An 18,191-nucleotide genomic window follows, 5' to 3' on the forward strand; every position below is an offset into this window, starting at 1 on the left:
CCCCCACACTTGAACTTTTGCTTGTCCTCAAGCAAAACTCTTTAATATGTGGCTTACACTCCCAAATGGAATGGGTAGAAGAGAAGGTTTTGGCTTGTCATAGAGTGTTGAGAATCCAAGATTTTTTTGGGTTTTATTTTTATTTATTTACAATCCTATTCGTTGTGATTTATTTAGAACGTTTCATAGAATAAATTACTTATTTGGGCATTACATGTCTTTTTTAAAATTCCATTTATATACAAGTTCACATACCTCACGGGAGAAATCACTCACACTCGGCCGAAGGTGTATTTTTAGTGAATCACTCGAGAGCGGCATGGAACTTATTCCTACCATAAGCTTTCCTTTTTAACTTGTTACCTTTGTAAATCTCAAGAGGACTTTTTGGGTATAGGCTTGGGCTAAAGGTGGGTGAATGGGTTAGTAGAAAAGGGCGAAAAGCGTAAAAAGCATCGGTTTTCATAAAACACTTTGTTTTAGTGACTTTTTATTTTGAAGTATTTTTCCAAATAAGCTTTTTGTTTTAAGAGCTTTGTTTGTTTATTTCTAACTTCATCATTTTTTTTTGAATCACACGAAAAACCGAGCTTGTTACTAAAATAAAGGGTGAAAAATAAAAAGGGTTTTTGGTGGGTAAAAAGGTTTTAGGTTAAAGAAATGAAAGGTTTAGGCTCATAGGGGTTAACTAGGGGGATTTTTGGGTAGGTGGTAAAAAAATGAAAAATAATGGTGTAGAAAGAAAAATGGTTAGTCCTAATGCCTCCATCATTTACTTACTTGGGTTTAAGTTGGTAAGGACCGGGAATGAATCGTCGTGGCAAGTTCTAGAGTCGTAAGAACCAAGCGGCTATTCACACAAGAAATGAAAAATGAGCATTTAGTCTAAAGATGTAAATTTGTATGCTCAATATAGGCTCAAAACTCACTTTTATGGGAATGGGTTTTTATGTGATCAAGTATATATAATCAAATTTTAACTAAGCTTGTCATGCTGTTTCATAATTTTCTTATGTCGGTTCTTATTATCACGACGCTCTCAGTTGTAAATTTGTAAAAATATAACCTTATTAATCTTAAGATTCCTAACTTAAATTTTAGACAAGTAAAAAAAATTGAAAATTTTTGAAAAAATTTGGGGTGTTTAGCGGTTCCAATAGAGTTTTGTGTAAGGCTTGTTATTAGGACTTGCAAAATTTCAAGGTTTTAGCATCCCCCCCCCCCCCACACTTAAATTACACATTGTCCTCAATGTGTCCCAAAAATAAATTTTTAGGTTGATTAGATGTGTAATATGGTGTTAAAAAGCAAAGATTTATGTTACTGGCAGTCTGGACACGGCCCCGTGGGGACCGGACACGGCCCCGTGTTCAGGTGTCAGTAACGAAAATTAAAGAAAAGAAACAGAAGCCTGGACACGGGGGCGTGTCTGGTGAACACGGCCCGTGTCCAGTTACCTGAACTGGGCATTTTTCTGCAGGGGGTTCAGCACGGGGTTGTGTTGGTTGGACACGGCCCGTGTTGAACCTTCGGTATTGGAGAAATTGATGTCGGTTGCCTTGTTCTTGTGCATGGGGTCATTTTTCTCGTTCCCCTTTTCATCCCTTACCACCATGAGTGTGTTTTATTCCTGCAAATTAAAACTAAAAGATTAAACTAAACTAAGGATAGTTCCGCGGAATGCCTCCGTGGTGCGCCACGTATATAAGGGTCCTTGGCTAGACCCAATGTGAGGTTATATATTTTCCGAGTGGGATGTTTGGCATCCCATGTTGCACCATCGGAGAGCAGCATCCAAACTCGAATCAATAACCTTCATGTAGTTGACCGGGTCGTCGTCCTCTATTCTCTTCCCAATCCCGAATTTTACTTCATCATCCCCGTACCTTAGGGTGAGCGTTCCGTCATTCATGTCTACCACTGCTTGTGCGGTGGCAAGAAATGGTCTCCCTAGTATGAGGGGGACCTCGGTGTCTTCCTCCATATCGAGTATGACAAAATCGGCCAGATAGACGAATTTGTTTACCTTTACTAGGACATTTTCGATGACACCTTGCGGGAATTTGACGGATCGATCAGCAAGTTGTATGCTCATTTTTGTAGGACTCGTTGTTCCTAGGCCGAGTCTTTTAAACATTGATGAGGGCATGAGGTTAATGCTAGCCCCAAGGTCGGCTAGTGCATTACGAACGGGGGAGTCCCCGATTGAGCAGGGAATCGTGAAGCTTCCAGGATCGATTTTCTTTTGGGGAAGTTTGTTGAGTACGAGGGCAGAGCATTCTTCGCCTAAGTTAACTAATTGCAAAGTTTCAATTTTCTTTTTATGAGTAAGGAAGTCCCTCATGAACTTAGAGTATTTGGGCATTTGGGTTAGGACATCAATAAAAGGAATATTGACATGCAATTGTTTTAATAGACTTTCGAATTTTGCAAATTGCTCATTGGTCTTTTGACGAATTAGCCTACCGGGGTACAGAACTCGAGGAGCCTTGCTAGGCTCTGATGATGGAGGGGAGTTCTTCTCCTGCAGAGGCGGGGGTACAGTCTCTTCTGTCGGCGGTGGCGCTTCCGCAGGCCCCACGGTGCGATTTCGTAACGTGATGAGATGAACTTGCGCTTTTGGGTTTGTTTCGGTATTGCTTGGTAATGCACCTTGTGGTCTCTCGGAAAAATTTTGAGCTAGTTAATTTAATTGTTTTTCTATGTTTTGAATACTAGCTTGTTGATTTCTAAAATTTGACTCTAATTGTAGAAACCTTTCCGAGTTTTTCTTTTCAGTGTCGGAGATGAGGCGAGATACAATATCTTCAAGCCTTTCTCGTCCACCTTGTTGTTGAGTGAAATTTTTTGACTCATTTCTTGGTTGTTGAAAGTTTGTTCGTTGGGTTTGTTGGTTACTACTATTACCGGGCTCTCTCCAACCAAGGTTTGGGTGGTTTCGCCATCCTTGGTTGTAAGTGCCCGTTGGAGGACCTGACGGCCTAGGTCTATTATCCATGTAGCTTACCGACTCTTGTTGATCGTCTGTTTCTTTCATACAACTCCAATTTTCATGTGGCCCACCACACCCTTCACAAGCCATAACCGAGACTGTTTTTGTCATTTCCAATTTTTTTATTTTTGAAGAAAGGGCCTCGATTTGGGCTTGTAAAGAAGTGCTTTCATCAACCTTATGGGCGCCCGGGGCAATAGATTTATTTCCTCGGGGGGTGTGCCACTGAAAATTGGTTTGAGCAATTTCCTCAATTTGATTATATATTTCATGCGGGCGACGATTACCTAAAAGTCCCCCGGAGCTAGAGTCAAGTGTATGCCTTGTGTGTGGCAACAACCCATTATAGAAAGTGGATACTTGTTGCCATATCGCAAGGCCATGATGTGGACACTTTCGCAATAGTTCATTGAACCTTTCCCAAGTTTCATATAAGGATTCCCCGTCCTCTTGTGAATATGTATTAATTTCAGTCATTAATTTAGCCGTTTTAGCGGGAGGGAAATACTTATATAGAAATTTTTGGGCTAGTTCATCCCAGGTGTTTACCGATCCAGCTGGGAGGGCGTTGAGCCAAGCTTTTGCTCGGTCTTTTAGTGAAAAAGGAAACATTCGAAGGCGGATGGCGTCATTTGATGCGCCATTGATCCGAAAGGTATCACATATTTCTAAGAAATTAGTAATATGTAGATGGGGATCCTCGTCCGCAAGCCATTGGAAGGTTGCGGAGTTTTGGAGCATTTGTATCAAATGCGGCCGAAGTTCGAAGTTATTGGCTTCAACATTCGGTGCATTGATAGCGGCGCCTAGGTTACCTACGGTGGTTCGTAGATAATCCATGAGGGTACGTTGGTCCGCCATTGGAGGTGGATTCCCCGAAAATTTCTCTTGGTTTTTAGCTTTTAGTCTTTTTCTGAGAAAGCGTTCGGGTTCTTCTAGAGGTTCTTTTATGTCCTTATTAGAACTGGAGCTCATACACTATGTAGAATGGCGTCTGGTTCCAAGTCCTGCAATAAAAACAGAAAAGAATGCTGGTCAGAAGGTTCACCACGGCCCCGTGTTCAGTGAACACGGCCCGTGGTCGGAGTTACAGTGTTTATTTTCCAGATCCCAGTTACTGGAGAGTTGGACACGGCCCCGTGTTGCACCTACACGGCCCCGTGGTCAGCCTTCTGTAACTTGGAAAACTAAAAACTGCCAGTGACTATGTTGGGCACGGCCCGTGTCCGACCAGGCACGGCCCGTGCTGAGCTCTGCAGAAGCTGAAAAACTAAGAAAATTCTAAAAAATTAAAAAGAAAAATAAAAATATGATTAGGCCGTTGATTCCTAACTTTCTTAAAATCCTTGTGTCCCCGGCAACGGCGCCAAAAACTTGATGTGCGTTAGGTGTAATATATTTTTGATGTATATTTTAAGCCTTTTTTACACTTTTAGCCAAGTTTTAAATTTATAAAACACGATATTTACTAACACTAAACACACATATGGGCAAGTGCACCCATCGTGGACGTATTATAGTGTTGGTAAGATACCGAGGTCGTCCAAGGACACAAGAGCTTTTAGTACCGGTTTATCCTCAACGTCTAATCAAATCAAAAAGTTATAAAAGATTTTTAAACTAAGAAAATAAAAACTAACTAAATGCTGAAAAATAAAAATAAAATAAAAACAGATAGACAAGATGAATCACTTGGATCCGACTCGTGTATTAGTATAACCTTTGATTATTTTCGTACTTTTGCACTTGTTTAAGAGATTATCTTAGTTATTGTAGTAGGCCCCTCTTTTGAAGGCGACGTTACCCTCAACCCAGTAGTTTGAGTCAGCAAGGATACAATCCTAAAGGGTTAGATTATTGGAAGATAATGAATTAAGTTATTAATGCAAATTATGGTAGGCCCCGCTTTTGGCGGTGACGTTACCCTCGACTAAGTAGTCTGTGTCAGCAGGGATACAGTTCTAAATAGCCGGGTTATAGTATTAATAGTAGTTAACTTATGAGGGGGTCAAAGAGTTTGGATCCCCGCCATCCAATACCTATGGGTATTGAAGGAGATCCTACTAAATTTGACCTAGGTCCCTTGCAGGACCTCTAAACGCTGAACAAGGGCAAGACCCTTACCAAACCGTTCCCTTAACCCCCGACCAGGTAGCCAACATACCTCCATATAGACCGTGGAGATATGAATGGTGAAAATCTTTTATTTTATATAGACAGTAAAATAATGCCAAGACACCACGGACAAAAGATAAGAAAAGATCACCTTCAACATAAGCAACTAGTTATTAAAGTCATTAATACAAAACCAAATAAAAAGTGCAAAAGATTAAAAATAAAAAGTATTATACTAAACACTTGTCTTCACCAAGTGATGTAAGAGACTTAGGCAAACATGGCCTTGATTGTCAAGAACTCTTACGATCAATCTTGGATCCCGAGACGACTCACACACTCTATGATGGACAATGGATGATGGTGGTGGATGATGGTGTTGTGATGGTGGTGGGTGGTGGATGAAGTGTAAGAGAGGTGGTGTGCCAAGAGATGAGTTGAAATGAAACCAAGCACTCCTATTTATAGGCTGAACAGAAGGCTGGGCACGGCCCCGTGTCCGCTGGACACGCCCCCGTGCCCGTCTGACACTCTCTCTCTTCATTAATTGTAATTCGCAGTTACAATTAATGCGCCTGCTGTACTTTCGCCACGCCCCCGTGCTCACTGGACACGGCCCCGTGGTGGGTAATAGAAGCTTCTGTAGGTTTGTCTTTTCTGCTGCTTCTTGGGCACGGCCCCGTGCTGGCTGAGCACGGGGCGTGTTCAGTCTTCTGACTTCTCTATTTTGCTTGGGAGGATGCCATTGAGGGGTCGGGCAATCCACTTTTGTTCCTTTTCTTGTATTTATGTTAGATTTAGCTGTCTTTTTGTTTCTTTTGTGAATTTGAGCTCATTTCATCCTGAAAATACAAAAGGAAGACAAAAAACACTCTTTTTCCAACATTAGTACTTAAAAAGGGTTAGTTTTATGCCTCATTTGATGTAATTTATATGTTGCATTTTACACACATCATGGAATAGTCGTGATTGTTAATGACTAATTTAACCGCCTTGTAAATGATTGACAATAGTTTGACGCTTAAACGATCTAGATGGAGGCTTGGGAAAGAAGCGGCCAAATAAATCAAGTACAAGAAAAGAGAAGCATAGTTTGGATGCGAGGTAAGTGTAGCTTACGCCCTTTTATTTTATTACCAAACACTTGATTGCGAGTATTGAATCTGAATTATATTGAGTAAACGAAACATGAAGTTCCGACACGATTTAAATGCAAGTCGGAAAAAGTGAGAAAGATAAGAAACCATGAATTATGGTAAAAAGGGTAAAAACGGTCAAATAGTAATCTGGACATGGACTAACGAATATATAAAGGGATTTGAAAGGACACCATTTGGCATGAGCCATAACGGGTCAAACAAAACGAGAACAATTCTTAAGTAAGATGAATTCAAAAGTAAACCGGGATAGGTTAAAGGGGGTGAAATGGTAATTTAATACCATCTCGAAATGATAATTGGTCATTTCGACTAAACGGGTCAAATGGTGTTGTTAACACCATTTGTCAATAATATTTGATGATTGCTTGTTGAGTTTTGTGATCACAGGAATTAACACATGGTTAGCATTGCTATTAACTAGATACTAATAGCGAAAGGTATTTAAACGAGTCAATCTTATGACCCGAGCCTGGTACGCATGTTTAGAATTATAGCTAAAAGTGTTATTTTGGTCAAATAATATCGGAAGTCCTTCGTCGCGCAAATGAAGGGCTAAAATTGACCAAAAATCCCTTGAGGGGTAAATAGGGTAAACAACCTTTAAAGAGTTGTTTTGAAATAAGCGTCTTGTTAAATTAAGTCCTTGGAATTCGTATGAAAATGGTGATAGGATGTAAACCAATAGAAGCATGATTTAAGTCTAAAAATGTAAAATACTCGTAAGGGGTCAAAACGAGTATATATGCATAACGGGTTAAAACTTCTTAAGGAACCCGTAAAGTTAAATCTTGAAAATTAGTAAACGGATATAACATGATGACCATGGTATTTTGAAGGAAAATAACAAGTTAGTTTGGTAAAAGCATGAACGGGTCAAAAGTGTCATAGTTGAATATCAAGCCGAGAGCTTGAAATCTAAATTTTTGTGAATTCGGATGTTGGATTTTAACTCCATGTGATGGAGAATTAAATTACAAACGCGTAGGAAAAAGAATCGTGTAAAACGGATCAATAACGAATGAGTTATGTCCGTTTTCGTGAAACTTGGGTTGGCTAGGAATTATGCAGCAGCAAATAAATAACTTGCTTTAAAAAAGGGGGCTAGGTGGGGCGTCTAGCCCCCCCTGAATCCCAAAAATGTTTAATTTTGTTTGTTTGACCCATATAACTTGTTTAAACTTGTTATTTAACTATCAAAACTAACTTTTAAGTTGGTTTTGATCATAGGTGATCGCCAAGAGTGCCCGGATGAAGATCAAGCTCGAAGAAGAACCGAACACGATAAAGTTAAAAGCTTCCGCACGGCGTTTCGTCCTATCTCTTAAACGACGAACTCAAATTCATTACGATGTACTTAAACCTTTATTTGTAAAAGTTTTAAATTAACCGTATTTAGTAAAGTACATTTAATCATGATTACACGCTTATTTTAGTAAACAATACGAAAACATTAAAATAATAACAAGGGTGTTACAAGTTGGTAATCAGAGCTCCAGGTTAAAGAATAAAGTGTGTTCGGTTCAAGGCTTGATCGCAAATCCGGTAAGTACATGTATATATCAATGGTTTAGTATGGTTAAAGTGTTGAGAACAACACATTGGGTTATCGTGTAATACACGTTACACCAGTCAAATCGGTAAAGATATAGCCAACGAAACCACGTGCGTTGACACGTATAGTAAAAAGCATTGTATTACAATATGGACGTTCATTAATGTCGAAATTACTAACTTTTGTAAATGTTTAATTGAAGGATACTCACATCTGAAGATGACGAGAGTTGAACGAATTGTGGATATGACTGTGGAACGGTCCGAGGTATGACAAGCAGAGCATACTCATCAAGGACCTAAATCACGTGATGATCGCGAACAAAGTTAAAGGCATGGAAAGCCCGTTAAGGGCAAGCATTATCAGGTGCACACTTTTAAATTTAATTGCACAAGTAGTAATATGCAACAAGCACGTAAGTAATGACGGTTGCATACATATATGATAGAACTTGGAAAACCTGATTTCCAAGAGAAATTTAATAGAAAATGTGTTATTCACGATGATGAATAACAAATGAATAACAAGATTTGTTCATATGGAAACTTGGATTGGGGCAATTATCCAAGTGGAAAACTCTCAATTTAATGCTATTGAGAAAAGTAGTAATCACATTAACAAATGTGATTATATATTAGTTTGATAAAAAGGAAAAACATTTTATATGTTCATGAATGAAACATGTAAATCTAATAACTGTTAGATAGTAACTGAATAAATGGTTGCCACTGAAAGTCAAGAATATAGAAAGATTAGAGGCGTCACTTACATGGGGTGTAGTGCGGAAATTATGAAAAGGTCATGTGTGTCATGTGTTGATCGCTTACTCTGGCCAAGTAAGTAGTGAACACATGATGTCATGAACTTTTTATGATGGACATATTTTTTTTACATCCGATGTAGTAGGGACGGGGTGAGTGGGATAAATTAAAAAGTACCCAAGTGAATCAAATGAGTAAAATATTTGGTAATAATCTAAACGCACAGCCAGGTGATGGAAGCGTATTACATTAGGATAGTGAGCCCGAGTGAAGGGAGAAAGATTGATGCAAAATGATTTAGGCATGTATTGGGAGGGAGTGTACTTACACTCGAACCCGGATAATGCAAACATGTAAAATGATTAAGATATGTATTAGGAGGGGGTGTACCTACACTCGAACCCGGAAAATGAAAATATGTCTCTTAACTGGCCGTTTTTGTAAAATGTCAAACTTGAGGACAAAGTCGGAATATAAAAGTGAAGCGAGGTCTTAATGCATACCGGGAGGGTTGCAATAATAACGACTTCGGTAAAACACCCGGTTGATGGGTAGGAATTTAAACACATGTGTAAACCAAGAGACGTGAACACGGGTTGAAAATCAAAAGACTTGGGATATGAGCTATGACTACAAAATTTCGTAAATAGAAATTTTGAATAAATATGTTCAACTATTTGAGGTCTAACGGGTTGAATAAAGAATAAAGTTGATTGTTTATAAGTGATGGATTTCACACTAACAAGTTAAACAGGATGAATACAATATAATGCCGGATGACACAAATAAGCGCTAGCAAGATAAAGGTAGCGTTAAATGCAAAAGAATAATGAGCCCGGTAATGGGAACATAACCAAATAAGAATACATGCAAACCTACAGTGAGCATAAAACAAACCGATGTATAAATGAGGTGAGAAGTCATAGAGTCAGGATAATGATCCGAAATAAAACGATTATAGCCACGAACTACAGTCAAGGTTAACGGATCTTAAGCTTGAAATCAAATGATTCTTCAAACAAAAACAGGGTGCCTCGACACCAAACGTGTATTTTAAGAACGACATGCGTAAAGAATGATCTACGGGATCAACATAACCTTTGGGGTTATAAACAATGGAAAGGTCTACTAGACTAAAACGACCCACGGGTCATGACTAGAAAGAAACATATTATAAGGACCTCGCCTTAAAGAGGTGAAAGTCTAACAAAATAGCCTATAAGGCAAAGTGATAAAACCTACAGGTTAATTAGACAAAGCGAGGGAATAAATTGAGAATCCCCGCATAAAACAAACACTGTAAAAGAATAAATTTTGGACTGTCAATATCCCGGTATGGATAATTGACAAAAGTTAAAGAGAAGATGCTAAACTAAAACTTCAGTTTTGATAAGAAATAACGTTTTTACAAATATAAATTCTAATAGGAATTTAAATAGTAAGCATAAAAGATACAAGTCTTGACACTGATAGGCGCAAGACGATATATTCAAAAAATGAAAAGTTGATATAAATTAAACATGATGTGACACGATCACGGTCAAGAAATGCAATGTGAAGTAGAATCACATTATAACCAAGCGAGCGGTAAAAAGTAACTGGACTAATAAGTCTAGTTAGTGAGACCGGTTAAGGTCATTTAAATAAATTTGGTCGCTTGTAAGCGGTGGATTCGGTATAACTGAATCGAATAAATGAAATTGAAAACAAAAGAAATGGTTGCTAAAAGTGAAAGATTTCACTAAAGACCTTTAAACGGGCCAAAGTAACGGATTCATAAAGAGTTCGATAATATATAAAAGCGATGGATATCACTAAGTTAACTAAACTAGTAGAAATAACAAAATTACATTATTTCAAGTTGCATTATGCCGTATGAGATACGTAGATGATTAGTAACCAAAAGGATATTATCATACTTTTCGGGTGATACCAACAATTGGTTAAAATATGAGCAATGCTCAATTGATTATCGAGATCAAATGCATGGAGTTAAACTCGATAAATCATGTAAGAAAAAGGTTTAGAGGACGAAACCTCTTTAAGGGGGTAGACTTATAACACCCCAAAAACGGGTTTGGTAATCAAACTCCGTTAATACTAAAAGACGGGTAAAGTACCGTTAGTAGTAAAAATAACCCGGTAAATATTAGGATTTAAATAATTAAACCTAATATTAACTAAAAGTTATATGAAGGTTTCTGAGGAAGTAATGTTTATAAGAGACCCGAGTTAACGGGACTTGAAAATAAAACGGGTGGTAATCTCCCGGAACCCGCTAAGTTAACTAGGAGGAATTAACCGAGTTAATTAAAGGAAAATATTTCTAGAAATAAAGAGGTTAAAGTCTACTTGTAACAAACCAAATCATGAGGGGCTAAAGGTGGATAATTAGGAAAGTGTTTTAATCAAAACACTTATAAAAAAATATAAAAACACACACAGATGTGTGTTCGATCGACAGGAGGAGCAAGGAGAAGGAGGTGAAACCCTAACTCTCACAAATCTCTCAAATAGAAGATCCAAATAAAGTCTAAATCAAAATCCAAGTACGAATTAGTGATCTCCATTGAAAAAGGAGTCAGGAGTTATGTAAATTTCTTGAGAAATCTCTAGTTGAATTTCTGAGCAAACCTAGAGAATTCGAATTAGATGATTGCATGCTTGTTATATGATGAAATAGGAACATTGTAGTGTCTAGGAGTAAACCCTAGACAAGTATATGATGAAATTAGGCCTAATCTTTGTAAATTCATGATCACCATTGAAGGTGATAAGTGGGTTTTGTATGAACATGTTAAACACTAGAAATTGATGGTAGTTCTAGTGTAATTTGAATTTTCGTAAGTGAATTCTGATGTTGTAGATGCGAACAATTGATGTGAACATGTTAATTGATGTTAAAACTTGGTTAAAACTATAACCATGAACTTGATAAAAGAAGAATAAAAAAATGCACATTAGGTGTTTGTTAAAATGCCTAAATGAGAACTAAAGTGTTGAAATTAGAGTGAAAACGCGTATTTGAATGATATGGCAATTACGCGTAATATGAAGTGATAAATGTTCTAAATATTATGTTGATTTAGACTTAATATTGTAAACCTTGTGATTTAAAGTAGTTAACTTTGATAAACTAAGTTAACTAAGCATGAAGTCAAACAGTAGCTTCGACATAGAAAATAAGTGAGGTGGAATAGTCGTGATTGTTAATAACTAATTTAACCGCCTTGTAAATAATTGACAATAGTTTGACGCTTAAACGAGCTATATGGAGGCTTGGGAAAGAAGCGGCCAAATAAATCAAGTACAAGAAAAGAGAAGCATAGTTTGGATGGGAGGTAAGTGTAGCTTACGCCCTTTTATTTTATTACCAAACACTTGATTGCGAGTATTGAATCTGAATTATATTGAGTAAACGAAACATGAAGTTCCGACACGATTTAAATGCAAGTCGGAAAAAGTGAGAAAGATAAGAAACCATGAATTATGGTAAAAAGGGTAAAAATGGTCAAATAATAATCTGGACATGGACTAACGAATATATAAAGGGATTTGAAAGGACACCATTTGGCATGAGCCATAACGGGTCAAACAAAACGAGAACAATTCTTAAGTAAGATGAATTCAAAAGTAAACCGGGATAGGTTAAAGGGGGTGAAATGGTAATTTAATACCATCTCGAAATGATAATTGGTCATTTCGACTAAACGGGTCAAATGGTGTTGTTAACACCATTTGTCAATAATATTTGATGATTGCTTGTTGAGTTTTGTGATCACAGGAATTAACACATGGTTAGCATTGCTATTAACTAGATATTAATAGCGAAAGGTATTTAAACGGGTCAATCTTATGACCCGAGCCTGGTACGCATGTTTAGAATTATAGCTAAAAGTGTTATTTTGGTCAAATAATATCGGAAGTCCTTCGTCGCGCAAATGAAGGGCTAAAATTGACCAAAAGCCCTTGAGGGGTAAATAGGGTAAACAACCTTTAAAGAGTTGTTTTGAAATAAGCGTCTTGTTAAATTGAGTCCTTCGAGATAATAGCACGCCACGGAGTGCCGGTATCCATCGTGTCCGATAGGGATACCCGGTTCACTTCAAATTTTTGGTGCGATTTCCAAAAGCAAATGGGAACTAAATTGTTCATTAGCACCGCGTACCATCCTCAAACGGATGGTCAAAGTGAAAGAACAATACAGACATTGGGAGACATGTTACGGGCGTGCATAATTGACTTCGGGGGTAGTTGGGATGTTCACCTACCGTTGGTTGAATTTTCGTATAATAACAGTTACCACGCAAGCATCGGTACAGCTCCGTATGAAATGCTATACGGTAGGAAGTGCCGAACTCCGGTATGTTGGGGTGAGGTTGGTCCGCGTGAACTTGCACATAAGGATATAGTCGGACTCACGAATCAAAAGATTGACATAGTCCGAGCTCACCTGAGGGCGGCTCAAAATCGACAAAAGGCGTATGCAGACAAACGAAGAAGACCAATTGAGTTTCAATTTGGTGATAAGGTGATGTTTAAGGTATCACCATGGAAAGGAATAATCCGGTTTAGAAAAAGGGGAAAGTTAAGCCCAAGGTTTATCGGGCCCTTCAGAATCATCGAGCGGGTCGGCAGGGTGGCATACCGTCTCGAACTGCCTGCAGAGTTGAGTGGGATACATAGCACGTTCCATGTATCACATCTCCGGAAATGTCTAGCTGACGAAACCGCGTATATTCACTATGACGACATCGAGGTGGATAACAGTCTCAACTACGCGGTGAGACCAATTGCGATTTTAGACCGTAAGGTAAAAAGCCTGAGGAACAAGATGATTAGTCAAGTAAAGGTCAAATGGGAACACCGAAAAGGATCAGACACCACATGGGAGTCTGAAGAGGAAATGAGACGACTCTACCCTACACTTTTCGGTACGTGTATAAATTTTTATACATAAACAGGTTTCGGGGACGAAACCCTCTTTAAGGAGGGTGGACTTGTAACACCCCAAAATTTTAAGATTATATTTTAAATTAAATATCAGTAATAAGTTAAGATAAAATATTAGGAAAAGATAATCTAGTAAGTTGGTATCTTAACAAAATATGACAAGTATGATTTAATTTCCCTTTTTATAGTTGGTGTATAGTTAAGGGACCAAACTTGTCAATTTTGAAACTCAACTTAATTAACTAGTCAAATAACACACCAAACACACACCTAAGTGTGTGTTTGATCGACCAGAACGTAGGCAACAAGGGGATTTCCCCTCAAACCCTAACATTCACAAAATTCATCAATTGAAGGTTCGAATCAAGTCCGAATTGAAATCTGAATATAGATTTGTGATCACCTTGACTAAGGGATCGTAAGGTATGCAAAATTTCATGATTTGGTTCTACCTTAAATTTTAGATAAATTCATGAGATTCAAATCTGAGCATGCATGATAGTTGTTTTGATTAAAATAGTGTATAGGGATAAACCCTAGTCGATTACTTGTGGAAATTTGGCCTAATTCTTGTAAAGTTCATAATCACCATTAGAGGTGATATGAGGATTTTGTAGAATAGTATGGGAAACTAGGATTATGATATTATCCTAGTGTAATTCAAGTTCAATGAAATAGGTTCAGAATTTATTGATGTGAAAATTATGTGAAATTGTCTAAATTAATGTTTATCATGGCTAAATGATAAATATTAAACTTAATTGTGAATTGTGAGAAATCATGCACATAAGATGCTCGATAAAATGCCTAAAAGACATTGATCGACACAAATTGTGGTGTTGGTAAAGTAACAAGCTTTAGTCATGAGCCGAATGGTTCTAATGGTAATTGGCTTGTATGTTTTAGGCAACACGAGCGAGGCGTCGGGAAGTCATGCTGGTGTGGACGCACGTTTAAAGGGAAAGCTTTGAGGTACGTGGTTAACGTTACTACAAAATTGATGATTTGGTTTTCATTTTTGATTGTTTACTAGTTATGAGCAATATAAAGTTGTGATGGTTTGGTTGCTTAAATGAAAGACTTCATAATGGCAAACCAAACGGGTTAACAATGGTGGGTACAAACCGGGAAACGGGAGTACCATATCCGTAGACCATAAAACCGAGGGTCGGGTAATGAGAAGAATAATATTAACACGCAAACCGGTAATGGGAGCATGGGTGTTGAAGCAAGGGATCCAGAACGGGTCATACTTGTTGCAAAGAAATGCCCCGTACTGCGCTTTGATGACTTAAAAGTGCGAAAATTGGAATAAACGGGTCAAAACAGCAAAACAGGAAAATATGCAGAAGCTACCGTAAGTTACGGTAGCCACCGTAACTTACGGTAGAAGGTGAATTGTTACGGTGATTCTGTACTAATTTACGGCAGAACTACAGGTGCCCAGCGACCACCGTAACTTACGGTGACCACCGTAAGTTACGGTGGAGCCCAACCAAAATTGTTAAACTTTGTATATTTTCATAGTTCGAATCCGTTTTAAGCGTACTCTTAATTTTGTGAAATTTGAAGGATTCTAACATTATTATTTGTTAAATTTTCCAGCTTTCAAGTAAGTCAACCAAGCGGATGGCGATCAACTCTAGGCTTATGAACCGAACACATTCAAGAAGTAGTTCCGAAAATTTTTGTCTTAGATGATCATTAGTGATAATTTTGTAATAGAAGGAATACTTATGTATCCTTTTAGTGTTTTGGTGGTTTTAAACACTTATGTGCTAAACTAGGATTAATATTAATGTTTGTTTTCAAATGATTATGAACTTTCTTTTTGTCGATAAAAAAAAATATTGTGTATTTTAAATGAGAGTGTTTCAAGTTGGTATTCAGAGCTAAGGTTAAGGAGAATTGTGTTCGGTTCAAGGCTGGATCAACATCCGGTAAGAATTTATTTAAAGCAAAATTTAATTTAAAAAGATTAAAAGAGTAACGATTTATTGTGTATGGGAGGAGTATAGTAATATACTCGAACCCGGGAAGTACACTTAGTATAAACGAGTAAGGCAAAGTTATACACTTGGCCGAATAACGAATATGAAGTCTCATATAAAGGCATGAGAGTGATGAAACAAGATTATTTATCGAATTATTTTAATATTTCAGTAAGAAGATGTCGGGAGGTGCTAGTGACAATGTCCTATCCCTCACTACCGACGAGTTGAAAGAGAAGATTGCCGAGGAAGTCGGAAGGGCAATCGAAGTTAGTCTACCAAGATTTATAGAGAGGATGCAAAACACCCTACTTTCGACTATGGAGGAAAAGATTGGTGAATTAAGAGAAGACCTTACCACTGATAGAGGCAAGGCTAAAGAAAAGAAAGGTTGTTCTTACAACAAGTTTATGGCGTGTAAACCTCCGATTTTCAATGGAGAGGTGGATCCAATTGCTTGTCAAAGGTGGATAAGCGATATCGAGGGTGTTTTCGAACGAACGCATTGTGATGAAAGTGATTTTGTGGCTTATGGAACTGGCCAACTTAGAGGCCAAGCCAAGGATTGGTGGGACGACCTCAGAAACGAAAGGGGTGTCGAAGCAATAAGAGCAATGACTTGGGAAGATTTCAAAACACCATTCCTCAAACATCATAGCCCCAAGGCAGTAATAAACAAGATAAAGGAAGAATTCATGCAATTGAGGCAAAAGGGTGAAACCGTTGATAAAATTACGGGGATGTTCATGGATAAGCTCAAGTTTTGTGATGACTTGGTCAAAACTGAAGAACAGAAGATCTATTACTATCACACCATGCTTAGGGCTGAATATAGGGAATTTATGACTCCCTCACATTATGAAAATCTCACCGATATAATCAATGCAGCGCGAGAACGCGAGATTGAACTAAAAAGGCAAGTTGAAAGAGGTGAGAGAAGGGCCTTGGATGAAAACCCGAGTCCCGCAAAGAAGCCAAAGGTAGCTGAATCTTCAAAGAAAGGAAGTGCAAAAGGAGTTTCTCCGAGTTGCAAAACATGTGGACGCACTCATAAAGGTGAATGTTACTTCAAAAACAAACCTTGCGTTGCATGTGGTAAGATAGGACATGGGGTTGCAAATTGCCCAGACAAAGTAACGGTGTGCTATAAATGTTACCAACCGGGTCATAAAAAGTCAGAATGTCCGGAATTGAAGGGAAAGAAAGAGAGTGCCGACTCTAGGGATGAAACCCCAAAAGCTAAGGCAAGGTCATTCCAGATCACTGCTGCTGAAGCAAAAATGGAACCCGACGTGGTTACAGGTATATTTACTATAAATTCGATCCTTGCACGTGTTTTATTTGATACGGGCGCGAATAAGTCTTTTGTTTCACATAGATTCATTCAAAACCCCTTATTTACATTAACGAAATTACCTATGCCAATGGAAGTAGAAGTAGGTAATAACAAAAGTTTCATTGTTTGTGATGTATGTCGGGAATGCAAATTGAATATCGATGGCGAGGAATACTCCATTGATTTAATACCCATGTCCATGGGTGAATTTCAAGTGGTCGTCGGAATGGATTGGCTATCCCGCTACCGTGCTGAGGTGATATGCCTACGTAAGGAGATACACCTAACGTCTCCGAGCGGAAGGCGTGTCATCATCTATGGGGAGAAGGCTTGCAATCCCATGATATGCTCGATGGTAGAAGCCCGTAAGCTTATACTACACGGGTGTAAGGCATATTTAACTTACGTACGTGACGTCAAAAAGGAAACGCCAAGGATTGAAGACGTACCTGTGGTATGTGAATTTGAAGATGTATTTCCCGAGGATCTTCCGGGAATGCCACCAGAGCGCGAAATAGAGTTCGGGATTGAACTGACTCCGGGTGCTAAACCAGTTGCTAAGGCACCGTATAGATTGGCACTGTCGGAACTGCAAGAATTAATGTCTCAGTTACAAGAGTTACTTGAAAAGGGATTCATCCGGCCTAGCGTGTCTCCTTGGGGAGCTCCAGTGTTATTTGTAAAGAAGAAGGACGGGAGCATGCGGATGTGTATTGATTACCGGGAGTTAAACAAACTCACGGTAAAGAATTGATACCCACTCCCGAGAATCGACGACTTATTCGATCAATTACAAGGCGCTAGCTGGTTTTCAAAAATCGATTTGAGATCGGGTTATCACCAATTAAGGGTAAAGGATAGCGATGTACCAAAAACGGCATTCCGAACACGATATGGACATTTCGAATTTCTCGTGATGTCTTTCGGATTAACGAATGCGCCCGCGGCTTTCATGGATCTCATGAACCGGGTTTGCAAGCCGATGCTCGATATATCGGTGATTGTTTTTATAGACGACATCCTCGTTTATTCAAGAAACGAGGCGGAGCACGCTAACCATTTACGAGAAGTATTGGAGGTATTAAGGCGGGAAAGATTATATGCTAAATACTCAAAATGCGCCTTCTGGTTACGAGAGGTGCAATTCTTAGGGCACGTCATAAGTGCCGAGGGAATATTGGTGGATCCGTCGAATGTGGAAGCGGTGTCAAAATGGAACCCTCCAAAGAATCCATCTGAAATTAGAAGTTTCTTGGGGTTGGCAGGTTACTATCGGAGATTCATTCAGGATTTCTCCAAAATCGCATCGCCATTGACCAAATTGACCCGTA

At 38.5% G+C, this 18,191-nt stretch overlaps 1 protein-coding gene and 1 non-coding gene across 2 annotated transcripts; both read left to right on the forward strand.

Moving 5' to 3' along the window:
• The first annotated feature begins 3,368 nt into the window (after positions 1 to 3,368).
• On the forward strand, positions 3,369 to 3,475 carry LOC118488600. Its single transcript, XR_004885144.1, has one exon. It is a non-coding gene; the product is annotated as a small nucleolar RNA R71 (small nucleolar RNA).
• Positions 3,476 to 13,114: 9,639 nt separating this feature from the next.
• LOC110919719 lies at positions 13,115 to 14,504 on the forward strand. The gene is made up of 2 exons (XM_022163979.1): positions 13,115 to 13,514; positions 14,440 to 14,504. The coding sequence occupies exons 1-2, from the start codon at positions 13,115 to 13,117 to the stop codon at positions 14,502 to 14,504; spliced, it is 465 nt and encodes a 154-aa protein (XP_022019671.1).
• Positions 14,505 to 18,191: the final 3,687 nt, after the last annotated feature.

This window comes from Helianthus annuus, chromosome 16 (assembly GCF_002127325.2).
Source record: "Helianthus annuus cultivar XRQ/B chromosome 16, HanXRQr2.0-SUNRISE, whole genome shotgun sequence".
NCBI classification, from domain to species: Eukaryota; Viridiplantae; Streptophyta; class Magnoliopsida; order Asterales; family Asteraceae; genus Helianthus; species Helianthus annuus.

What these genes read in the sequence shown, in the direction of transcription:
- LOC110919719 (XM_022163979.1), top strand. Translation starts at nt 13,115, where the DNA reads ATGTTTAAGGTATCACCATGGAAAGGAATAATCCGGTTTAGAAAAAGG. An exon ending in ACTCTACCCTACACTTTTCG is followed by an intron (nt 13,515 to 14,439) that starts GTACGTGTATAA and finishes TGTATGTTTTAG; the next exon opens with GCAACACGAGCGAGGCGTCG.